The 24,087-nt window shown below is 40.7% G+C and overlaps 2 protein-coding genes and 1 non-coding gene across 5 annotated transcripts in view; 1 reads left to right on the top strand and 2 right to left on the bottom strand.

Annotated features, from left to right (window-relative positions):
* USP8 (ubiquitin specific peptidase 8) overlaps window positions 1-1,672 on the top strand; it is a 52,805-nt gene extending 51,133 nt beyond the window's left edge. For both annotated transcript variants that reach the window (XM_019968846.2, XM_070797555.1), the window contains 2 exons: window positions 538-670; window positions 840-1,672. In XM_019968846.2, the coding sequence (XP_019824405.1) occupies window positions 538-670; window positions 840-1,025 (319 nt within the window). In that variant the 3' untranslated portion in view covers window positions 1,026-1,672. The remainder of the gene's footprint in view (window positions 1-537; window positions 671-839) is intronic.
* Window positions 1,673-2,642: 970 nt separating this feature from the next.
* USP50 (ubiquitin specific peptidase 50) lies at window positions 2,643-23,775 on the bottom strand. Of its 2 annotated transcripts, XM_070797557.1 has the most exons (8): window positions 22,943-23,775; window positions 20,701-20,895; window positions 20,284-20,479; window positions 19,406-19,615; window positions 17,988-18,130; window positions 13,919-14,051; window positions 10,355-10,452; window positions 2,643-2,927 (listed from the first exon to the last, which is right to left on the bottom strand). In XM_070797557.1, exons 1-8 carry the CDS (start codon window positions 23,008-23,010, stop codon window positions 2,870-2,872), a joined length of 1,101 nt encoding a protein of 366 aa, XP_070653658.1. In that variant the 5' UTR covers window positions 23,011-23,775; the 3' UTR covers window positions 2,643-2,869. The 2 variants fall into 2 exon arrangements, with proteins under 2 accessions (XP_070653658.1, XP_070653657.1); XM_070797556.1 differs by lacking the exon at window positions 10,355-10,452 and having other exon boundaries at window positions 22,943-23,765.
* LOC139185544 (U6 spliceosomal RNA) lies at window positions 3,642-3,745 on the bottom strand. Its single transcript, XR_011569116.1, has one exon. It is a non-coding gene; the product is annotated as a U6 spliceosomal RNA (small nuclear RNA).
* Window positions 23,776-24,087: the final 312 nt, after the last annotated feature.

The following is a 24,087-nucleotide window of genomic DNA, read 5'->3' as shown; positions in this document are numbered from 1 at the left end:
CAGCATCGGGGTCTTTTCAAATGAGTCAGCTCTTTGCATCAGGTGGCCAAAGTATTGGAGTTTCAGCTTCAACATTTGCCCATCCAATGAACACCCAGGACTGATCTCATTTAGGATGGACTGGTTGGATCTCAAAGTACAAGCTTAAATCTGGAGCCACTGTCTTCTGTTACTTCTCTGTTCTTTGTGGTGATTAGCATTATAAATGGGGGTGTTACTGACTTCTTGCCTTTGTCTAAGACTCATCTAATGGCTCTAGCTGGTCTGGGGATTAAGGGACCAACGTGTGGCTCTACCTCCATCACTGTTTACCTGGGCCAAGACTTTTATGCACCTCAGTTTCATTTGTAAAACAAATGAAACCAAGTATCTTTAGACAAGTCCCTCCACTATTAAAATGCTGGGTGTGTGTTTGAAATAGATTTTATGTCTAAACATAAAAACTGTCTAAAACTCTGGATTGTTAATGAATGAATTAGGGTTCATTTTGATGTCTTTGGTCTGTCAGTGTAACTGCTGTAATGTTTTGCTCTGCAGTTTTTCCTATGATGGCAGGTGGAAACAAAAATTACAGACATCTGTGGACTTTCCATTAGAAAATCTTGACTTGTCGCAGTATGTTATTGGCCCAAAGAACAATCTGAAGAAATACAACTTGTTTTCTGTTTCAGTAAGTATCTCATTGACCAGAATACTTTTTCTTTCGAAGCAAACTGAAAAAACAAGTTTCAGGTTGTTCCTTTCCTCAGAGGAAAGTAGGAACTACATTAAGGCTTTGAAATTATTGACATATTTTAAATAATTCAACTTGAACTGATTTTCTGTCTTGTTTGGCACAGAATCACTACGGTGGGCTGGACGGTGGCCACTACACTGCCTATTGTAAAAATGCAGCAAGACAGCGGTGGTTTAAATTTGACGATCATGAGGTTTCTGATATTTCCATTTCTTCGGTGAAATCTTCAGCAGCTTATATCCTCTTTTATACGTCACTGGGACCACGAATAACTGATGTAGCCACGTAAGGAGAAGTAGGTTTTAAGCTAGTTATCTTTTAACAGGCTGAGCAACACAACTCTTGAATTGCTTGTAAAGATTCTGGATAGGCATAGCTGACCATTTAAAGGACTTGTAGGACAATGAGAGCTGTGTTACTATACCATATACTTCTGGTCAGCGCCATTATCAAAAAACTGACCAAGAACATTTAACAAGTATTGCAGTAAGCATTCCTTACAGGTACCATTTATTTCAAAACAAGTTTTTTAGTTTGCTCCAAAGTTAAAATAATTAACTAGCTAAGCATTATTATTCTGCTGGTCTAAAAATCATTGTATCCTTTATTTTCCTATTCACTGTTACGGCCTTTTCACATTTCTAAATCCCAGCTTGATCTACTGAATACTCTAGAATGATGTAAAGCAGATAGGAATGTATGTGTATATATTTATTGCACACTTGCACATCAAATCAATGTACATAGTATAATATGTGGTCCTTTTGTGAAGCCTAGAACTCAGAGGATTGCTCCCCCCCGACTTTTGGCCTATTCTGAGTAACTGCAGTGCTTTCTTAGGGACATGACAGAGCAAAGCTATTTTTCTGTTGGCTTTGGGCTGTATTTGTGCACTAAATCTTTATTCTAAAAAAATAAATGGAAACTTTTCTTTAATTTTTTAAATGAGAATTTTCATTTACACCTACATTAAAATCTTAATGAGAAAAATAATTTAAAACCCTATAAGTGTTCTGTCTTTAATTTTTATTAAGTGTTCTGTCTTTAATTTTTATTGTTGCACAGGACAGCAGAATTATAATTTTTACACACACTTTATCCCAATACAGTGACTTAAAATTTAGTACACTTACTCTGTTGCATCACTTGATTCCATTCTTCCTTCACCTTGACCATGAACTGCATATAGCACTTATGATTCTCTCAAGAGTTGAAAGTCAAAGTAGGATATAAAACCTTAACACCCAGGCAGACTTATTCTATCACGAGTAGTAGAATTCTTAGGATTAACGTAAAAAGATAACTGCAAAGTGAACTGCATTATAAACCACATCTTTAACAACTGATGTATTAAAAGGGATAGAGGAGCGTAGAATTTATCATTTACCTCAGGGACTCGGTTGTTACAGGTAAAATCAATATAAACACTCCACATAAAAAACAAGATTATAAAGGTGCTCCTGAAAGATGTCACCATTACTGGATTCCCAGGAAGAAGATGCAAGAATCAGTTTTGAATTGTGAAATGGACGACTTCTCATGTTCTGCAATTAGTCTGAGTGACTTATAGCTTCTTGGCTAAATTATCAGATCAATTAATATTTTCAAATCACAGAGCCACTTGAACGAAAGTTATTTCGGTTTAGCTCCATGAAGTATCCTTGGAAAGTAAGTTTGTTGGATATATCTAATTATGAGATAATCTATGATAAAAATACACATTACTAAACAATGCACTTTGAAATATGCACACAGTACATAATCTGAGTGCTTTAAAGGTCCCCATCTGTTAGTACCGCATCATTTCTTTGCTGCCTTTTTCAATAGGCTAGGACCCATGTTTGTTACAAACTTACCTTGTAAAATGTTGCATAATATGCCAGAAAGACTTAAAAATGTCAGCGAATGCAAGTAAGTTGCAAGACTTTTAATGACAAAGCAAAACTTAAGTACCAGGTTCTCACTGCTAGTTTTGCAGTTTTCAGGAAACACCATTTTCTTAGGTCTTGCATTTTTGTGTAGGTATAGAAAAGGGCTGACAGCTGTAGAACAGGAGATATGCTGCAGCAGTTTGGACTGCAGTATCTGGAATCTCACTGACTCGTGTGTCATCAAAGCTGTACCAGGCCTGGGTCACTGAGTTCTTGGAGAAAGCAGTGTAGTGGCCACCATCCAGATCACCAAAGTGGTTCTGGGGGAAAGAGGAAACGTCACACTTAGTGTTTACATTCAAATACTTAACTGTTACAGCCAAAAATGTAGGGCCACAAAATATTTTTAATAATTGTCCTTTATACTGGATTAAAAGGAAATGACAATTTTAAGTCAAATCATACATATAGCCTGACTTCTTTATTTTTTGTGTCACTGAAATGGTTATACATTATGTTCATTGACTATTTAATAGAATATGTGAATGAAACAGGATAGTATTTGACAGCAGCTAGTATTTATCAATTAATACAGAGCACCTACCATCAGTTCAGTTGCTCAGTCGTGTCCGACTCTTTGCAACCCCGTGGACTGCAGCAGGCCAGGTTTTCCTGTCCATCACCAACTCCTGGAGCTTATTCAAACTCATGTCCATTGAGCTGGTGATGCCATCCAACCATCTCATCCTCTGTCATGCCCTTCTCCTGCCTTCAATCTTTCCCAGCATCAGCGTCTTTTCCTTTTTTTTTTTTTAATTTTATTTTTTAACTTTACAATATTGTATTGGTTTTGCCATATATCAAAATGAATCTGCCACAGGTATACATGTGTTCCCCATCCTGAACCCTCCTACCTCCTCCCTCCCCATACCATCCCTCTGGGTCGTCCCAGTGCACCAGCCCCAAGCATCCAGTATCGTGCATTGAACCTGGACTGGCGACACGTTTCATATATGATATTACACATGTTTCAAAAAAATATGGAATGCTTCACGAATTTGCGTGTCATCCTTGCACAGGGGCCATGCTAATCTCTGTATCGTTCCAATTTTAGTATATGTGCTGCCGAAGTGAGCACCAGGGTCTTTTCCAATGAGTCAGTTCTTCGAATCAGGTGGCCAAAGTATTGGAGTTTCACCTTCTGCATCAGTCCTTCCAATGAATGTTCAGGACTGAGTTCCTTTAGGATGGACTGGTTGGATCTCCTTGCAGTCCAAGGGACTCTCAAGAGTCTTCTCCAGCACCACAGTTCAAAAGCGTCAATTCTTTGGTGCTTAGCTTTCTTTATAGTCCAACTCTCATATCCATATACGACTACTGGAAAAACCGTATTTTGACTAGATGGACCTTTGTTGGCAAAGTAATGTCTCTGCTTTTTAATATGCTGTCTAGGTTGGTCATAACTTCTCTTCCAAGGAGCAAATGTCTTTTAATTTCATGGCTGCAGTCACCATCTGCAGTGATTTTGGAGCCCCCCAAAATAAAGTTTCTCACTGTTTCCATTGTTTCCCCATCTATTTGCCATGAAGTGGTGGGACCTGATGCCATGATCTTAATTTTCTGAAATTTGAACTTTAAGCCAACTTTTTCACTCTCCTCTTTCACTTTCATCAAGAGGTTCTTTAGTTCTTCACTTTCTGACATGAGAGTTGGTGGGTTACTGATATTTCTCCCAGCAATCTTGATTCCAGCTTGTGCTTTATATAGCCCAGCATTTCACATGATGTACTCTGCGTATAAGTTAAATAAGCAGGGTGATAATATACAGCCTTGACGTATTCCTTTCCCGATTTGGAACTAGTCTGTTGTTCCATGTCCAGTTCTAACTGTTGCTTCTTGACCTGCATACAGGTTTCTCAGGAGGCAGGTCAGGTGGTCTGGTATTCCCGTCTCTTGAAGAATTTTCCACAGTTTGTTGTGATCCACACAGTCAAAGGATTTGGTGTAGTCAATAAAGCAGAAGTAAATATCTTTCTGGAACTCTTGCTTTTCGATGATCCAACAGATATTGGCAATTTGATCTCTGGTTCCTCTGCCTTTTCTAAATCCAGCTTGAACATGTGGAAATTCATAGTTCACATACTGTTGAAGCCTGGCTTGGAGAATTTTGAGCATTACTTTGCTAGTATGTGAGGTGAGTGTAATTTTTCAGTAGTTTGAACATCCTTTGGCATTGCCTTTCTTTGGGATTGGAATGAAAACTGACCTTTTCCAGTCCTGTGCCTAAGTTCCAGGTATCTCTTGGGAGTCAGGAGTTGCCTGTTACTCCAAGAGATACCTGGAGTCAAGAGCACCTACCAAACACAGACTGCTGCTGCTGCTGCTGCTGCTAAGTCGCTTCAGTCGTGTCCAACTCTGTGCGACTCCATAGATGGCAGCCCACCAGGCTCCGCCATCCCTGTGATTCTCCAGGCAAGAACAATGGAGTAGGTTGCCATTTCCTTCTCCAGTGTGTGAAAGTGAAAAGTGAAAGTGAAGTCGCTCAGTTGTGTCCGACTAGCAACCCCATGGACTGCAGCCCACCAGGCTCCTCCATCCATGGGATTTTCCAGGCAAGAGTACTGGAGTGGGGTGCCATTGCCTTCTCCGATAGACAGACTATTAAACATCAAAGGAAATTTTAAAATAATAATCATCTCTCCTAAATGAGCTTATAGTGTAATTTTGAAGATAGGCTAAGATTAGACATGAAAAAAGACATGTAACGTGGCAACAAGACATAAGACGACTGCATATTGTGACCACACAATTTGAGGGGGGTGCACAGCAACAGCTCCCTCAGTCATCCAAGGCCTAAAGAAGAATCTGTTCCATTTGTCTTTCCAAACCCAGTACATGAATGTTTGAAACAAACACAATGGAGAACCTCATTTCTCAGAAGGTAGTATGGCATATAGCAGGGGTCAGCAAACTGTATCTGGCCATGGGTCAGAGCCAGCCCACTGCCTGTTTCTGTATGGCCTGTGAATTAAGAATGCATTTTATATTTTTACATGGTTGAAAAAAGTAAAAAAAAAAAAAAAAACTTGTGACATGTGGAAGTTATATGAAATTCAAATTTTTCAATGTCCTTAAATAAAGTTCTATGGAAATACAGCCATGCTCACTTGTTTATAAGTGGCTGCTTTCACACTACTACAGTAAAGTTGAATAGCAACTAGATACATGGCCTGCAAAGCATAAAATATTTACTGTCTAGCTTTTTACAGAATAAGTTTGCTGATCCGTGGGGTAGGGGGAGGAAAATGGATTTTTCTAGTCAATTCTGACTATGAATTCAGCTTTAATACTACACAATGACCTTAAGGAAATTACTTAACCTTTCTGAGCTTTAATTCCCCTATCTTTTAAGATGGGTAAGAAGACCTTATATACAACTACTATTGTATATATGTCTTATGTACAACTACTGTTTCTCTTGTAATGCAAGCACATAGGAGGTACTTTTTAAGTGTCCCCTTAGACCTTCATCTTCCTCACATCTCCCCTTATACATTAGAGAAATATCCCAAAGCTAATATTTAAAAGATTCAAGCTCTGGTCCTGATGTTGGCCATGTGACCTTAAGCGGATTCGCTTAAATTTCCTTATTTATAAAATGGTGCCCAGAGACTTCCTGGTGGTCTAGTGGTTAAGACACTGTGCTCCCAATACAGGGAGGGCAGGTTCAATCCCTGGTCAGGGAACTAGAACCCACATGCTCCAACAAAGATTGAAAGATCCCCAGGTCACAACTAAGACCCAGCACAGCCCAATAACTAAGATAAATACTTAAAATGTCCATAATAGTCTGATGTAATTTGGTTGAGAAAAACAAAATGTCTGGTGGATACAGATGATGAGTAATGTTCTAAAGTGACTAGACAGATCATGGGTAGAATATGTTCAGTTTTGATGGCTTGCTGTAAAAAACAAAAAAAAAATGAACATAGCGGAAGCAGGTGAAGCATCATTCTTGACTTCCATTCCCAGTATTTTCAGCAAACAGCTAGCCTGAAAGCCTTCGTATGAAACTGTAAGGAATGCTGAATGAAACCCGATAAATACCCATTGGAATATATGGGTAACTTTAAAGATGGTATAGTCAGAGTAATCTCAAGGGGCCAAGTACAGAGGAAATAAAAGATGAGTGTGATATATGGTTGATGCTGTGACTGGGAGTAAAGGCAGTTCCTGGACTCTGGAACCACTGTGCTTGGGTTTTAAAGGTAGCACAAGGGTTGGAGGTAAAGTCTTAAGTCCCTGCAAGGTGAGGCGTTGGAATGAGATTCACACATATAGCCACAACCTCTTAAAAGAGATTGACCCTTGATAACAGAACAAATGGGACTTCCCTGGTGGTCCAGTGGTTAAGAATCCACCTTGCAATGCAGAGGATGCAGGTGAGATCCCTGGTGGGGGAATTAGGATCCTACATGCTGGAGGCCAACCAAGCCTGAGGGCCGTAACTAACTGAGCCTGAGCTCTAGAGCCCGTGCACCACAACCACAGAGAAGCCTGTTGCTGCACCAAAAGATCCTGCATGCCATGCTGCAACTAAGACCTGACACAGCTAAATAAATATTTTATTTTTAGAAAAGAATAAATAACGGGGGAAGTCTATCCTCCAGTGTTTAGCTTAGCTTAGGCTCTGGGTACAAAGAATAAAAGAAATTCCTAGAAATTTGTTACCACAGACCTGGCTTTTGGGGATTCACATTTAAACTGTTAATACCTGTGTGTGTCAGAATCCTGTAAATTTAATGTGAGAATGAGAATTATTTTGGGGTTGCTTGGCAAAAAGAATTAACTTTCTAGATTGATGGACCTTAATTCAAGCTGTACAGGATAAACACACATTAAGAAAAAAAAGCCAGTGATGCTGAACTCACAATTCAGTATTACAGAACACACAAGGAAACAATGAGTAAGAAAAGGCAATAAATAACAAGATTAAACCCCAAGCACTTTAGGTAATAGAGACTATACGGAAAGTATACAAACATTTAAGAACAGGAAGCAAACTCTGGAAACGTCAAAAGAACTTACAGAAATGATAAATACTTGAAATTAAGAATGTCAAGTGTTGAGAGTACATAGTACATAGAATTGAACAGATAATGAATAAATTATACAGATGAAACTGAGGAAATTACCCTGAATGGAGTAGTGGCAAGAAGTTGAAAGAGAACATTCAGCATATACCTAGAAGTGCTAGAGAATAGAGCACAGGAACAAGGCATTATTGAAAGTGACAATGACTAGAAATAATTAAGGAAAGACATGAATCTTCAAATTTAGAAAATACGGTGAACCAAGGATAAATAAAAATAATACTGCAAGACAACAAACACAAAGTTTTAAAGTCAACAGGAAAAAAGGATTATCCACAAAAGAATAACATGATGGCAGAACTCCACGGCAGCCATATAAACCTGAAATAATAGTTTTAAAACAATAAAACATAACTGCATCCAGAATTTGCTCTCTAGTTAAAGCATTCAAGAATCAAAAGATTTTTTTCAGTCAGAGACTTAAGACTTCAGGATAAGAGACTTGATGTAAAGTCCACTGAAGTATGTCCTACACAAACAAAATTGAGTACAAGTGAAAAAGTGATACGTAAGAGAGCCTGAGGACTTCCCTGGTGGCCCAGTGGTTAAGAATCCACCTGCCAATGCAGGGGATATGGGTTTGACCCCTGGTCTAGGAAAATTCCACATGCCCGTGGAGCAACTAATAAGCCCATGCGCCACAACTCCTGAGAACGGATGCCGAAACTACTGAAGCCCGCACGCCCCAGAGCCTGTGCGCCAGAACCGCTTAGTCTGTGTGCTGCAACCACTGAAACTCATGCACCCTAGGGCCTGTGCTCTCAACAAGACAGACAACCACAGTGAGAAGCCTGCGCACCGCAATTACAGAGTAGCTCCTCCTCGCTGCAACTAGGGAAAGCCTGCAAGTGGCAGTGGAGACCCAGCCCAAAGTTAAAAAAAGACAAAAAATTGATACATATCTTTCAGTTATTCATTTTGTTAAAGCAGATAAAAACTTAAGAATATATACTTGAACAACACAACAAGTTTTATTTAATGGACATATGGAACTCTGAACCTAATTTAAAAATTCTTTTCAAGCACACATAAAACTAGTACAGAAAGCAAGTATCAACCCGTACTAGGAATGGGTAATACTGGACCATATTTTCTGATAAGAATGCACTATAGTTAGAAACTAGTGACAGAAGTATGACTATGTAAAATTATGTTTGGAATTTTTGAAATGCACCTCTAAATAACAAGTTGATGGAAATCAAAGGAAGTTGAAGATGGGAAATAAAGACCAGAAATCAATGAAATAGAACACAAAGAAATAATCAAAAAACCATAAGCTGGTTCTTTCAGATAATAAAATAGACAGACTATAGTGTTAAGGATAAACAAAGGGAGAAGTGACAATTCAATTATGTTGTTTAGTCCCTCAATCATGTCTGACTCTGCAACCCCATGAATGACAGCCCGCCAGGCTCCTCTGTCCATGGGATTCTGTAGGCAAAAATACTGGAGTGGGTTGTCATGCCCTTCTCCAGGGGACCTTCCCAACCCAGGGATCGAATCCGTGTCTCATACCTCCTGCATTGGCTGGCACGTTCTTTATCACTAGCACCACCTGGGAAACCCTGCATGGGAGTAATTCCTTCCAAATTCAGGACAGTGCTTACAACTGAGAAGGGAGCGAAGTGGAGTTGTTAAAGATACACAGAGGCTTGATTTTTTTCTACAATATTGTATTCTTAACATCTGTGTGTGTACATATTGTGTTTTCTTTGCCTGAAATATTTCATAATTTTAAAAAGTTTTCCTAGAAACCAATCATTTGAAGAGGGTTGAAGGGGGTAAATGCTGTTAGTGTATGATCACTATTTTCAAATATGTGAAGGACTGTCACATATAAGACGTATAAGATACAAGGACAGGGAAGCCTAGTATGCTGCAGTCCATGGGGTTGCCAAGAATCGGACACAACTGAGTGACTGAACAACAACAACACATATAAAAAATAAGAATGAGTTCTGGGGGGTGGTCTGGCCCAAAGCGCGTGAAGTCTAGCCGCTCCTGGGAGCTGGGGGTCACCCGCAACCGCTTTAGGGGTCCGGGTGTACGGGAATTGGTCTTCCGACGGGAGGCGGACTGGGCTGGGCACGGACATCGCAGAAGCAGCAAGGCCGGTGACTCGAATGCTAGTGACGCCCTGGGGTTTGGGGAGGCGGCGGGAGAAGCAGGAGCAGAGGAAGGCAAAGGCATTCCATAAGACTTCCGATCGTATATCATTGGCCAGAGCTGAGCCTGACTCCAGCAGATCATTGCCCTGGAGAACCGAAGTTACCCTTGTTGGCTGACACTGATTATGATTGATGTTTTGAGCTACAGAAGGGAGTAATTTTTCTGAGATCAAGGACATTCACATGCTATAGGATCAAATGGAGCTCTGCTGCCAAGAAGAGATTAGTAGTTAGAAGGACTGTTTGCCCTTTCCTGAGAGCCATTTCAAGGATGCACCTCAAGAGAGCAGGAATAATGACCTGGGATGCTGAGGGTGACTGAACCCCAGGAAGGCCTCTCTATAAACTCTCAGATGCCACAGGCTGGCAGAGGGGAGGTGAAGACCTGGTCCCTGGGCACTGAAGACCAGCCCTGGAGGAAGTTACCTGCTAGTTAAACCGCCACCTGTCCATCTGGAGTGGCTACCTCTTCCATCAGTCTCTCCCTGCCCTCTGGATATGGATGGATTCCACCCGGAAAGCTCCTGAACCCATAGTCGGTGACACATGTCAGAAAGAAAACAATACCAGGATCAGCTCAAATCAAACATCCAAAACCGGTACCCCAGAGGCCTGTCTTCCAAATTGGATTTAGAGGAGTTCATTTCCAGGATCAGAAACTGAAGGAAATGGCTAATCTGCTTGCGGTTTCCTGCTCCCATGCAACCGTCATCACAGAGCACCCAGCAGAGCTCCCTGTGCTATGCAGCAGCTTCCCGTCACCAAAAAATCTACAAACAGTGAATGCTACGTAGGATGTGGAGAAAAGGGAACCCTCTTGCACTGTTGCTGGGAATGTAAATTGATAACAGCCACTATGGAAAACAGTATGGAGATTCCTTTAAAAAAAAAAAAACTAAAAAAAAAAACCCATAGTTTTTGTAGCAAAGACCAGGTAGTTGGAATATCAAAAGATTGTTCTTGTTGTTGTTTAGCCACTCGATCATGTCTGACTCTTTTGTGACACCATGTACTGTAGGCCTCCAGGCTCCTCTGTCCAGGGGATTTCCCGGGCGAGAATACTGGAATGGGTTGCAATTTCCTTCTTCAGGTGATCTTCCTGACCCAGGGATTAAACCTACATCTCCTGCATCTGCAGATGGATTCTTTACCATTGAGCCACCTGGGAAGCAATTCTGTTGCTGCTGCTGCTAAGTCGCTTCAGTCATGTCCGACTCTGTGTGACCCCAGAGACAGCAGCCCACCAGGCTCCCCTGTCCCTGGGATTCTCCAGGCAAGAACACTGGAGTGGGTTGCTATTTCCTTCTCCAGTGCATGAAAGTGAAAAGTGAAAGTGAAGTCGCTCAGTCGTGTCCGACTCCTAGCGACCCCATGGACTGCAGCCTACCAGGCTCCTCCGTCCATGGGGTTTTCCAGGCAAGAGTACTGGAGTGGGGTGCCGTTGCCTTCTCTGGGGAAGCAATTCTAGACTTGTCCAAATGCTGCAAAAACACCTCAATTCCTCCATTCTTTACTTTTACATAGTAAGTCCTTTAATAACTTTCAGACCCCCTCTCAGGGCAAAAGAGTCTCTTACACGAGTTTTAAAACTGGCCACAAAGTGTTGGTTTGGTGCTTACAGGTGGTGTGCAGAGGCTGCTCTAAGAAAGTTCTGAGGCATCTACTGCCAAAACATTCTCTGGTACTTTGATAAGACTGAGGAAGAGATACCTTTAGTTAAAAGTATTCATCTTTGCTTTCTTGTCTAGTACTGCTGAGCTTCTGTGTATGAAGCAAACCTCATAAGACAGCCATTAGAAAAACCTATTAATCAGCTATTAGAAAAACCTGTTATTCACTGGGGAAGCCCATCAAAATATTACTGTTTATTAAAGAAAAGCAGATATCTCAAAAAAAAAAAAAAAAGGAATGAGTTCTGTTTGGCTAACACATACGTACAATCATTTGTTAACCAAAAAGTCACATAGGTATTAACTGTGCTGTGTTCAGTTGTGTCCGACTCTTGCGACCCTGTGGACTGTACCCTGCCAGGCTCCTCTGCCCATGGCATTTTCCAGGCAAGAACACTGGAGTGGGTCGCCATTTCCTTCTCTAGGGATCAAACCCACTTCTCTTGCATCTCCTGCACTGGGAAGTGGACTCTTTACCACTGTACCACCTGGGAAGCCCAAAGAGTTTGGGCCCGATGTAGAGAGACAAGTTAACAGTCAGAGGCAGCATGACATAGTAGTGAGAGCAGGACTGTTTGGAGCAGCCTGCCTGGCTGCAGACCCTGGCTCTGCCCTTTGTAGGTATTAGATTGGAGCAGATTTATTTAACCTCTGTTCCTGTTTCCCATTCTGTAACATGGGGATGATAATAGTGCCCATGCCTCACAGGGCTACATAAGAATTAAATGGTTGATTATTTATAAAGTGCTTGGAACACTATCTGGTACATAGCAAGCACTATATATTTGTAAAATCAAACAAATCTGGCAGATAAAGAGCCTTCCTTGTAAAGCAGAGAGCTCTTTAAGGGTTTATTCGAAAGCTGGATAAATATCTGCTAAGGATGGTGTGAAGGCAATCTTTCCTTTTTGGGCCAGGGTTGAATACTTCTCAAACTTCAGTATGCATTCCAATCACATGGGGATCTTGCAAATTTCTAGTCAGTAAGTGTTGGGTGGAGCCTGATATTTCTTATTTCTATCAGGTGTTTCCTGGGGAATGACACCTTGTGTAGCCGAGTTCTGGATGGCCTTTCCCCACGACCATACATCACAGTTTCTAAGATGCTTAGTTCTTGCTTCTGATCAATCACCAATTTTCAGTAAATTCTAGGTATATTTCTTTCAAAATCAATTTTTACCCTTCAATTAACTAGTAATCATTTAAACAAAGCTTGTCTCTTTTAATATAAACATGTACCTTTTCATACTGCAGATAATTATCATACAAGTTTTTATAAATTCTGCTTTTGGATTTTTTATTTAAAGCAGAAACAGTTATAATGAGAAGTTAAAACAGTAAAATACGGAGGTGGAGCAATTCCTATATCATTTTGGAATTCACATTAGAGTCTATTATGATAGAGAAGAGGATGTCACTCTAGATTTCCAAATTGGCAAGTTAGAGAAGGAAAACCATATTAAAGGGCAAGATAAATTAGAAAGAAGAAGAATGTCAAGGATCAACATAAAAAGGATAAAGTAAAGAAGGATCTTTTTTAAGTTTGAAGTATGGTTCTCAGTTGAGAGATGTTAAAGAGAAAGACCAGTTGAAACAATATTTTATATTAATTCGGCGATAAGCTTAATAGCAAATTAGACTTCAGCACACCAGAAGACTCTGGTGAGTCACACTGGGATCGAGTGGGAGCCTTGCCCATCTGACACCGGACACAACTGGACCTCTAAGTTCAAGTGAAACTGGAATGTTCCAGTGAAACCTGAATGTTCTGAAGAAGATAACACTGTGATCCAGAACAGAAACCCAGAGATGGCCTTGTGCTTGGGGTGGGTTGATGCTGTGGGAAGTTGTAGAAGGTATGGTCTGAATTATACTCCATGATTTCTTTCCTTCAGGGAATCCTCAATGATGACAGTTGATTCAGAGCCAATGGAATCCCCAGAGTTTCCTCAGGACTGATGCTCACAGGCAGGGATTATGTTTGGGGGGCTTTCACCATAGAGAGGCTCATGATTATTCAACATAAAGCTACTAGAACCAACTTGTGCTGCCCACTGCCCAGAGCACAGCTCACAAATGTCTCTAGATCTGAAATAACCATGGAGCAGTGGGACAGTAAGGAGCCAGAGTAGAGGACATTGTATTCTTTAACTCTGGTACTGTTCAAGGTCAAAGCAGGCAGTTTCCAGGCTCTCTCTTTTGTTTTTAAAAGAACAGTACAGTAGAAGTCAGGAAGTGATAGGAGTAGTCATTCAAGCAAATAATTCTACAGTTTTCTTTAAACCTGTGTTACTTTATATAGTTTCAGCATTTTACTCACCACCACTGCACAGAGGTTATATTTAGGATGTTTCCGAAAAATTGGGCAAATGTAAGGAGTAAGGTCCAAGTTAGTGAGCGGGTAATGAATATCTGTCCTCAGTTTCCTTTTCATTGTACCCAGAATGTCAAACCTGGAGAGAGAAAATAAATATGTGAGATAGTAAGTTTGTAAATCACTCATGAATGAAGTGCACATACTTTCACAAGTTCGTAGTTAAAAGTAATTTCTTGGAAAGATTATTTGGTGCTGACCTTTACAAAAATTACTTTGTCTCATCTACATATATTTAGAATCTTCACATCCATAAGCCTTACCAAAACTGAGGCTGGAGTGGGCCAAGGGCCTGAGTCAAGGAATGAGATGGATTAGAGTCAATCTAGCAGGAGTTAAAAAATGGAATTAAAGCCAGGATCAGCACTGGAGGAGTAGAAATCATGCTGGTGGCTTCCTGAAGTCTTTCCTCCAGTGGATGCTGTTTACCCTAACCAAGCTGACTCAGCTTTTTCTTATCTTGCTTTCCGCACACACTGTCTTGGCAGTGTCCTGTTTTCCAGCTCTGAGGTTTTAATACATCTTTAATAAGATAAAACTTGGTGAAAATCTTGTCACATTTTCTAGGTGTTACATAGATCAGCAAATCTGAGGTCATATCAGAATCACTCCAGAGCTTTTTAAAAAATCCATTATGTTCATTTTGGAAAAATGGCTGACTTAGGTCTCAGATCAGATCAGATCAGTCGCTCAGTCGTGTCCGACTCTTTGAGACCCCATGAATTGCAGCACACCAGGCCTCCCTGTCCATCACCAACTCCCGGAGTTCACTCAAGACTCACGTCCATCGAGTCAGTGATGCCATCCAGCCATCTCATCCTCTGTCGTCCCCTTCTCCTCCTGCCCCCAATCCCTCCCAGCATCAGAGTCTTTTCCAATGAGTCAACTCTTCACATGAGGTAGCCAAAGTACTGGAGTTTCAGCTTTAGCATCATTCCTTCCAAAGAAATCCCAGGGCTGATCTCCTTCAGAATGGACTGGTTGGATCTCCTTGCAGTCCAAGGGACTCTCAAGAGCCTTCTCCAACACCACAGTTCAAAAGCATCAATTCTTCGGCGCTCAGCCTTCTTCACAGGCTAACTCTCACATCCATACATGACCACAGGAAAAACCATAGCCTTGACTAGACGAACCTTTGTTGGCAAAGTAATGTCTCTGCTTTTGAATATGCTATCTAGGTTGGTCATAACTTTCCTTCTAGAGGAGGGAAATTACTGGATGAGCCTAAGATATTCTTGTGCCAGAAAGTAAAGAATCTTGTTTGCAAAACCTAAAGGAATATCAAGGGGAAAAGGGGGAAAGATTGAAGGCAGGAGGAGAAGGGGATGACAGGATGAGATGGTTGGATGGCATCACCAACTTGATGGACATGAGTTTGAGCAAGCTCCAGGACAGTTGGTGATGGACAGGGAATCCTGGCGTGCTGCAGTCCAGGGGATCGTAAAGAGTCGGACACAACTGAGCGACTGAACTGAAAGGAATATCGTTATCATATGATCCCATGCCTAGGTATCAGCTCAAAAGAAACGAAGAGGTTTTATATCCACATAAAAACCTATATGCAAATGTTTATAGCAGTTGTATTCTTATCTGCCCCAAACTGGAAACAACCTGAATGTTCATCAACTGGTGAATGTAACAATTTTGTTACATTCATAAAAGGGTATATACTACACAGCAATCAAAAGAAGGAACCACAGCTACATTCCACAGCATGGATTAGTCTCATTGTTCTAAGTGAAAGAAGCCAAACTCAAAAGGTCACATATGGTGTAACATAGGACATTCTGGAAAAGGTGAAACTATAACAGTGGAAATCATATCACAAGTTTCTTTAGTTCATGTATACATATAGTTGATTCATGTTGTTGTACAGCAGAAACTAACACAACACAAGGGAAGCAATTATCCTCCAATTAAAAAAATAAAGTTTCTAGGGGCTGAAGGTGGAAGAAGTGATTGACTATAAAGGAACATGAGAAAACTTTTTGGGGTGATGGAAATGATCTCTCTGTTGGCAGCAATGGTTATATTACACTTGTCAAAATTCATAGAACTATACACTTAAGGATACATTTTATATATTTAATTATAGTTTAATAAACTTAAATTATCTAATCAGGTGCTCACAGGAGATGGCTTGAAGCGGATCCCACTGGCCAACCTGAACAATTTGAACATCAAGAAGAATAATAGGGCTTCCCTGGTGGCTCAGTGGTAAAGAATCCACCTGACAACGTAGGAGACATGGATTCAATCCCTGATCTCGGAAGATCCCCACAAGCCATGGAACAACTAAACTTGTGTGCTGTAGCTACTGAGCCTGTCTCTACAGCCCAGGAGCCATAACTACTGAAGCTCATATGCCCTAGAATCTGTGGTCTACAACAAGAAAAGCCGTGGCAGTGAGAAGCCGGCACACTAGAGAGTAGTCCTCTCTCTCCACAACTAGAAAAAAGCCCATGAAGCAATGAAGACCCAGCACAGCAAAAATAAATAAATAAATCATTTTTTTTAAAAAAGAATGATAATAGTAATGGATATTAAACCCATTAAAATTTAAAATATCCATGAGTTCAAAGTGATACTAGTTGCAGAGAGGAAAACTATACCTTTAAATGGTGAGATCTTACAGTTGCTACCATAACTAAGGGATCAAATTTAACATTACCAATAATTTGTGGACAAATTTTCCAAATATTTTTTGGGAAACTGGGCAAATTTTCGTGATTTGCCTCCTGATGTAATGTAATGACAAGTCCATAACATCAGCTGTGGCAGATTCTTGCTACAATAAAACAGCTTAGCCTGAATCTAACCAAGGGGAAACAATCAAACAAATTCAGGAGGAGGCAAAAATGGCTCAACAGGAGGAAAAAAAAGTTTAACTATTAAAAAAGAGGGAAGGATCAGTCCAGATTAAAAGAGGCTGAAGAGATAGCCAAATGCAATGTATGACCCTTGACTGGACGGATTGGAAAAAAAGTAATGAAAGACATTTTGGGGATGGGGGAATTTAGATACGGACTGTATCTTAGGTGATACAAAATTATTGTTACATTTTTTGGACTATTTGATAATGGTGTTGTGATTATGTAGGAGAATGTCCTTTTTCTCAGGTGATAGATACATGCTAAAGTATTTAAGCATGGAATACCTTGGTGTTTGCATCTTACATTAGACGGTTCAGCCAATAAAATGGAAGGGAGAGAGAAAGGGAGAGCTGGAGGGAGAAAGACTGGAAGAATGGAAGGAAATGTCAAAAAGTGGCACCAACTAGTGAAGATTTTAGGGTATATGGATACTCATTGTATACCTTTTCAATGTTTCTGTATATATAAAACTTTTAAAAATAAAAACTGAGCTGGGGGTAGAGATTAAAAATTAAAATAGTGATGCTCAGATTCCACGTCAGACTTATGGGATTAGAGTCTCCAGTGGAGCTAGGGAATCTATCTTTAAAAAGCACTCAAAGTGAGCTCCAAAATGTCTATCAACAGTTAAAAAGATAAAGAAAACATGATGTACATATATATGATGGAGTATTACATAGGTGTAAAAAGGAATGAAATTCTGCTACAAGGATATCCGACCTTGGAAACATTATGCTAAGTGAAACAGGTCAGCAAAAAGGACAAATGTTGTGTGACTATACTTATGTTCAGTATCAGAATAGGCAAATTTACAGACACAGAAAGCAGACTGGAGGTTACCAGAGGCTAAAGGGAAAAGGAATGAGGGGTGGTTAATGATTTCAGAGTATTTGTAGAGGGTGATGAAAAAGTTTCGGAAATACTGATATACAACATTGTGAATTGTAATTAATGCCAGTGAAATTATACACTTAAAATGGCCCAAATGGCAAATTTTATTATGTATATTTTACCACAGATTTAAAAAAATTAATATACCCAACACCATCGAATTGTATACTTAAATGGGTAAAATGCATGGTATGTGAGTTACATGTTAAAGCTGTTCCAAAAATCTGCTCACAAAATGTTAAAATCCATACCTTTTTAGGTGAAAGACAATTGTTTTTGGCACTTTGGAAATAGTGGCCCTCACAGCTGCTTCTTGCTTGGTTTCACAAAAGGAACAGTGAATCTGGTTGTTCCAGGTCAATGTGTCTTGTTGGAAAAAACATTGGAGACAGTCCTATTGAGGAAAAACGCATTTGATGACCAAATTGGATCCACAGCAATCTGGGCTACTGTCTATATTAGAACTCTGAAAGAGCTGCAGAAACGTAATCCCCGGTGCTTTTCTCAAAGTCAAGTTCAAGAGATGCCAGCACCACAAGATGCAGTTTGGATAGAATCCTCCTGGCAAAGGAGGTGCTGCTTTCTCACTTAGTTACTGCAAGGGATCCAAATGTCCATCTCATTTCTAATCTCTGAATCATCATTTTACTATTTCTGATTTGTTTCAGAATAATACCAACTATGCAATTTCCACTAACCAAGTCAGGCTTTATTTGTCTCATCACAAAAGTGATCTGGTGACTAAAAATGGCTGTATCCCAGTATCTGGGGGTGGCCCATAAAAAAGACAGCAGAACAGAGAGAATCAGATCTCATGCCCACAGGAGACATCACCAACCATCCAAGCCCCCTGCTCTGCAAACCACTGGCCTAAAGAAGTGAGCACAGATTGCCAGCGCCTCATTTAGAGGCTTTGGAATTCATCTCCAGCAGGCTTTAGCAGTTTGATCTGAGGAAAAAGTCCAGGTCTGAATAAGCAGAATTCTTTTCTCTAATTCTGGTATGTGAAAAAAGTTTTAGCAATAGATGTGCTTTCATAATTGCAGGAAAAAAATATTAATGTGTGTTTTTCTGCAAGGAAACTTACTGCTCCCTGCCTCCTAACAGCCACCTACCTTTCACCAACACCTCCCACCCCTGCCAACCCCCCACCCACTCCCTGACCCTCCCCACTCCATTTACATATTAACTTTTGGTATTACAATAAAGAAAATTCAAGAGGTAAACTAAGACACCATTCCATCTATCTTCCCCCTCAAATTCCTCAGCTTATGTCCAAATATAAGTGGCTCAAGACTAAAAGTCAGATTTATTTCTATCTAGTTTTCAATCTGGACCTACAGACCTCTGGGATGAAAAGGGGCCATAGAATTTTTATAAGTTTAAATTTCCTGTATGCACCAAGCCATCTCAATAGGTTGAATAAAGCCCACCTATCTATTTTACGGTGAGGCTGTTTTACTGAACGTCATCAGAGATACAACTGAATTCACAGTAACTTTTGGCTATATGTCGCTTTTCTATAAAACACTGTCATCATCGGCTTCCAATTTTTTTTAGTTATAAAGTGGCTCCCCTTATACTAGAAACTATAGGAAACAACGCTGAGAAAAATCCAGGGCTGGGGCAGAAAGAGACAAAAGAGGTCTCCAGGAGTAAGAATTCTTACCTGAAGAGAGCACTCGTATTCGGATGGAATGGGGAGGGAGATGATGGTGAAAACTTCGTTCTTGTAGGTGCAGTTCTCACACTTTAAACATACGATGCTATAACTAAGCTGCCCTTCAAACAGCCGGGTGATGATGGAGGACTCATTGGCGATCATCTTCCTGCAGCATCTTGGAATGGATCTTTTTTCATATGCTTTTCTCCGGTGGTACTAATCAAGGGACAAATTCATGCCAAATCAACTATTGGTTATCAAAGTTGTTTTAATAGAATGACCCGATTTTTCTATCAAAATGCTACCCAAAACTTTAGTTTTGGATTCAGATAATAAATAGAATAAGATCTTAAGAGTATATAATAGGTATAATTTCTGATAATTCATTGATTTGCCTCTTTAAGTGAAGCTGAGGATGAGGATACCCTAACCCTGGTAAAATCCATGTCCATGGTGCCATAAGCTGACAGCCAATGATCCTGTGATATGGGGCTCTGGAGGCGGGTTTTCCTGGGAAGAGGGTAAGCTGCAAACTGGCTTCCGGTCATGCAAGTTTATCTAGCGGTAAGATAAAGGAATTGGATCTTTCCTCCAGTCCCTTCAGGTTATGTTCTCTAGCCTCCTATTGTTAGGGGAAAAAAAAAAAAGTTTCTTAAAGAGCAAATGTTAAACTCCTGAGATGGCCCAATTTTGTTAGGCTACAAGCCTGATGTGAATCTAGCTGATGCCCAGGAACAGCATTTCTGGGAGCACATTCTGACTGTCCAGTGATTCTACAGCCTTAGCGAAATGTTCTAAAGGCGCTATGCTTTCAGTCGGTTCTGCTTTGGCAGCTTATTTCATCACACCTCCTGCCCACGTCTCCCACCATTAATTCTACCTACCTTTTTCAGAGCTTCATGAAGTTCATTCAGGACATAAATCAAGAATTCCTGAGCATCTTGCTGCGTCTTTTTCATAAATACCGGGTAGAGGTTGCCAAGAGCTGACCGAAATATTTCTGGTGAGACACAGTCAGAGTCTCCAAGCCACATGTCTGTCATCACATATGCAAAGGCAGTGGCAACCTCACTGCAGTCCCTAAGAAGGAGGGGAAATGTTTCTGGCTGATCATGTGGCATCAGACCCCAAGCTCGATTCATTTCTTGGTTGACCTTCTCGTTTTACTCACCCTAGAAATGGGATCTGGGGCGCTGCAGCCTCTACTAACTGGTTTAGCCCTTTCCAGAAGGTCCCTTCCCTAACCTCACCTTGGAGAGCAGGGGTGGGGGCCGGGCCACAGGTAAGGCAAATGGTCTTACTTTTGAAGAGCATTAATGTACTTTCCCGAGAGAAAGTACTCCACCAGTGGTGAGATGCTGCAGAGACACTGTAAGATGGCGTTCATGTAGCATGTGTTGCCCAGGTTCCGCAGGCCAGTCACCCCCTGGAGATGCGGCTGGTTCTCTTCAGCCTCGTTAACTGGGCACGGGTCATAGTGATCTGCGCACTCTGAACTGTGTCGGTGCCATGTGGAAAGAAAGGAAAGCATTTTGAAGAAACAAAATATGCACAAATGAAATCAGGCCCTCTCAGCCTCATGACACAAAAAAGAGTTCTTCATAAAATTTATACCAAATACATTCCCTATCAAAGACAGAAGTATTTGGACTTGGAGTCTAAAACTGTGTTACTTGGCTCAGGACTCTCTAAACAGTGAAAGTGAAGTCGCTCAGTGGTGTCCAACTCTTTGCGACTTCATGGATTGCAGTCTACCAGGTTCCTCTGTCCATGGGATTTTCCAGGCAAGAATACTGGAGTGGGTTGCCATTTCCTTCTCCAGGAGATCTTCCCAAACCAGGGATTGAACCCAGGATTCCCACACTGTAGGCAGACGCTTTACCATCTGAGGCACCAGGAAACTCTGAACAGTGCCTGCAGCCAAATAAACAGAGATAAAATTTCTTCCTAAAACCAAAGCAAGAGGACAGAAAACACTGCCTTTTCAGGGTCCTAGAATCTGCTAAAAATGCAGACTTTCTTTCTAAATACTATTTAGAGTATTTACATTTTTGCTGGACAAGTAATTTAATTATTACTACTAGTAATAATAATAATAGATAGCAGTTAATAACAATGATGGAGAAGGAAATGGCAACCCACTCCAGTATTCTTGCCTGAGAAATCCCATGGACAGAAGAGCCTAGCAGGCTGCAGTCCATGGGGTCACAGAGTCAGACACAACCAAGAGCATGTGCAGAGTAAAAATGAAAGTGAAAGTGTTAGTCACTTGTGAGCCCAAGAACTGTAGGCTGCCAGGCTCCTCTGTCCATGGAATTCACCAGGGAAGAACACTGGAGTGGGTAGCCATTCCCTTCTCCAAGGGATCTTCCAGATCCAGGGATCGAATCTGGGTCTCCCACATTGCAGGCAGATTCTTTACTGTCTGAGCCACCAAAGAAGCCAGCTATCATGTATTAACTGGCACTATGTTAAGCATTTAATATGAACTTTCCTATTTAATTCTTGCAACAATTCTATGGGGTAGTACAGTTATTTTTGAATCCTGTTTTACAGGTGAGATATCATATGTAAATGGGCTAGTCATTTGCTCATGGTAATATACTAAGGCATGTGCAGTGACTTGTAGAGAGAAGGGATATTTATCTATCTACCTACCCATTATCTGTCTGTCAAGTTATTTGGATTTATATATCAAATATTAGGAGTCTATATGTGTGTGTACACATGTATATGCCATATATACATTCAAGAATATAATATAAATTATACACATATACATATAAACACACAAACATACATAGAGGGAGAGAAAGAGCACATACTTTGCAAAAAAAAAAATAGATCTTACTTTAAATTCTGACTCTTGCACTTACTGGTTACATGATCTGGGACTTTTATATGTCTGTTTCTCATCTATAAAACAGGATAGTGTTACTTGGCTTACAGGACTGTTCTAAGGATTGGATTAAATGATGCAAGGTGTGAAGCACAGATTACATAGTTAATAAATGGCAACTTAACCTAAATTTTTAAAGAAATGACTGATCCAGAATATCCTTAACAGTAGCTATGGAATTCATATGTCCATATGGATCAACCAGACCCGCACAGAAGAGAGTCCTTTCTCCACACAGAGCTGCTTTCTGTGATTGGGCTACTGCACCAGGTAGCCCAGTATCTTTGTCCCCTCGATTCTTCTTTCCACGCTTACTATCTCAAATTGGGTCTCCAGGAGACAGCTACCTCACCTCAGTACCTCTACTTACAATTCTGCCAGTTTGACAAGTTCTCTCTGTTACCTGGATGGACATTTCCCTTTTATTTATCAATATCATGGGAGGCCTAGACCTGTCACTCTTTAGGCATAACTATTAGCTGGATATTAAATAACATCTTCCCTTCCATTTGGGGAACCCCCAATGAGTCAAACCTGGAAAAATCATTCAAAATGCGGCATGTACCTCCTGACCCCTTAAGCATGGCTTCCTCCTACCACCCTAACTAAGCTTATCTAAAAAACTATAGTAGACAGAAGCTCACAGGACATAGTAGATACTGAAGTCGTCTTCAGGGAAAGACCGCTGTGAAGCCATTTCATGAAACCACATTGGTCTTTCACTTCTATTTAGGAGCTGTGTCTAATCCTTTTAGCTTCATTTCTCCAAGCCTGTTACTCGGGTTCTTTCTGTTTCTAATAAACAACTTGTATGTTCCTCTCTACTTTCAGTAGCTGCAAACTGATTTCATCTGTACTTCAGTTACATTCCAACTTGGATTTCCCATACATCATAATCGTTTACATTACACTTCAAGATTCTGCAATGTTGCCATTGATACTGTTAACTTGGCTGCTTTAAAACTTTCAAAGGTTAGATTTCAGAGAATTTACAGAACATATGACCCCTTTTCCTCCATCTTTCCAAGTGTTTATTGTATGTATATATTATACATTCTCACAAACACACATTCACAGAGGATTTGCCTCCACATCAGTGGACACTATGGCAACCCTACCCTATGAGTGCTTAGGGCACTCATCCACTTACCCAGTGACCACACCTCTTCTAGGCCTTTGAGGGACTGTTTCCCATGGTGGAAAGGGAGACAGCAGTTTTTGCTGCTTCCCAAAACATATAACATTAGGACAGACTAGAGTATTTCCCTTCATGCTCATCAACTAGAGTGCAAAAGAGGTTCATATTCACACACACACACCACACTAGTGCCACACGGGGCAAATAAAGTGTTCATCATAGAAGAATTTATAAGCTGAGAAATAGCAAAGCACACATGGTCTCCTGAGCTCTCATTTTATTCATAGAGAACCATGCATAAGAAAGAACTTCAGTAGAGAGGGAACCCCTTGCAAAGAACCCCCCACCTTATGCTCTGTCTACAAAGCTAATACCAACCTGTTCTTCCTCTAAGCAAACTCAGAATCTGTAAGCAGTAGGTAAAGAAAGAGCCATCAGGGCCAATTCAATTCCTTTTTTCTCAACTCTACATCAAGTAAAATGAATGAGATTACAGAAGGGGCTTCCCAGGTGGCTCAGTGGTAGAGAACCCACATGCCAATGCAGGAGACACAAGGGACATGGGTTTGATTCCTGGGTCGGGAAGATCCCCTGGAGGAGGAAATGGCAACCCACTCCAGTATTCTTGCCTGGGAAATCTGATGGACAGAG

Source organism: Bos indicus, chromosome 10, assembly GCF_029378745.1.
Source record: "Bos indicus isolate NIAB-ARS_2022 breed Sahiwal x Tharparkar chromosome 10, NIAB-ARS_B.indTharparkar_mat_pri_1.0, whole genome shotgun sequence".
NCBI classification, from domain to species: domain Eukaryota; kingdom Metazoa; phylum Chordata; class Mammalia; order Artiodactyla; family Bovidae; genus Bos; species Bos indicus.
Note: the sequence above shows the minus strand (reverse complement) of the source record. Positions and strands in the feature narration are given on the sequence as shown.

Coding starts and splice junctions, on each gene's coding strand:
- USP50 (XM_070797556.1), bottom strand. CDS start 23,010: ATGTGGTTTCATGAAATGGCTTCACAGCGGTCTTTCCCTGAAGACGAC. Junction 20,480..20,700: donor TACATTAATGCTCTTCAAAA/GTAAGACCATTT, acceptor CCTCCTTCTTAG/GGACTGCAGTGAGGTTGCCA. Junction 2,928..13,918: donor ATAACCTCTGTGCAGTGGTG/GTGAGTAAAATG, acceptor TCTTTCCCCCAG/AACCACTTTGGTGATCTGGA.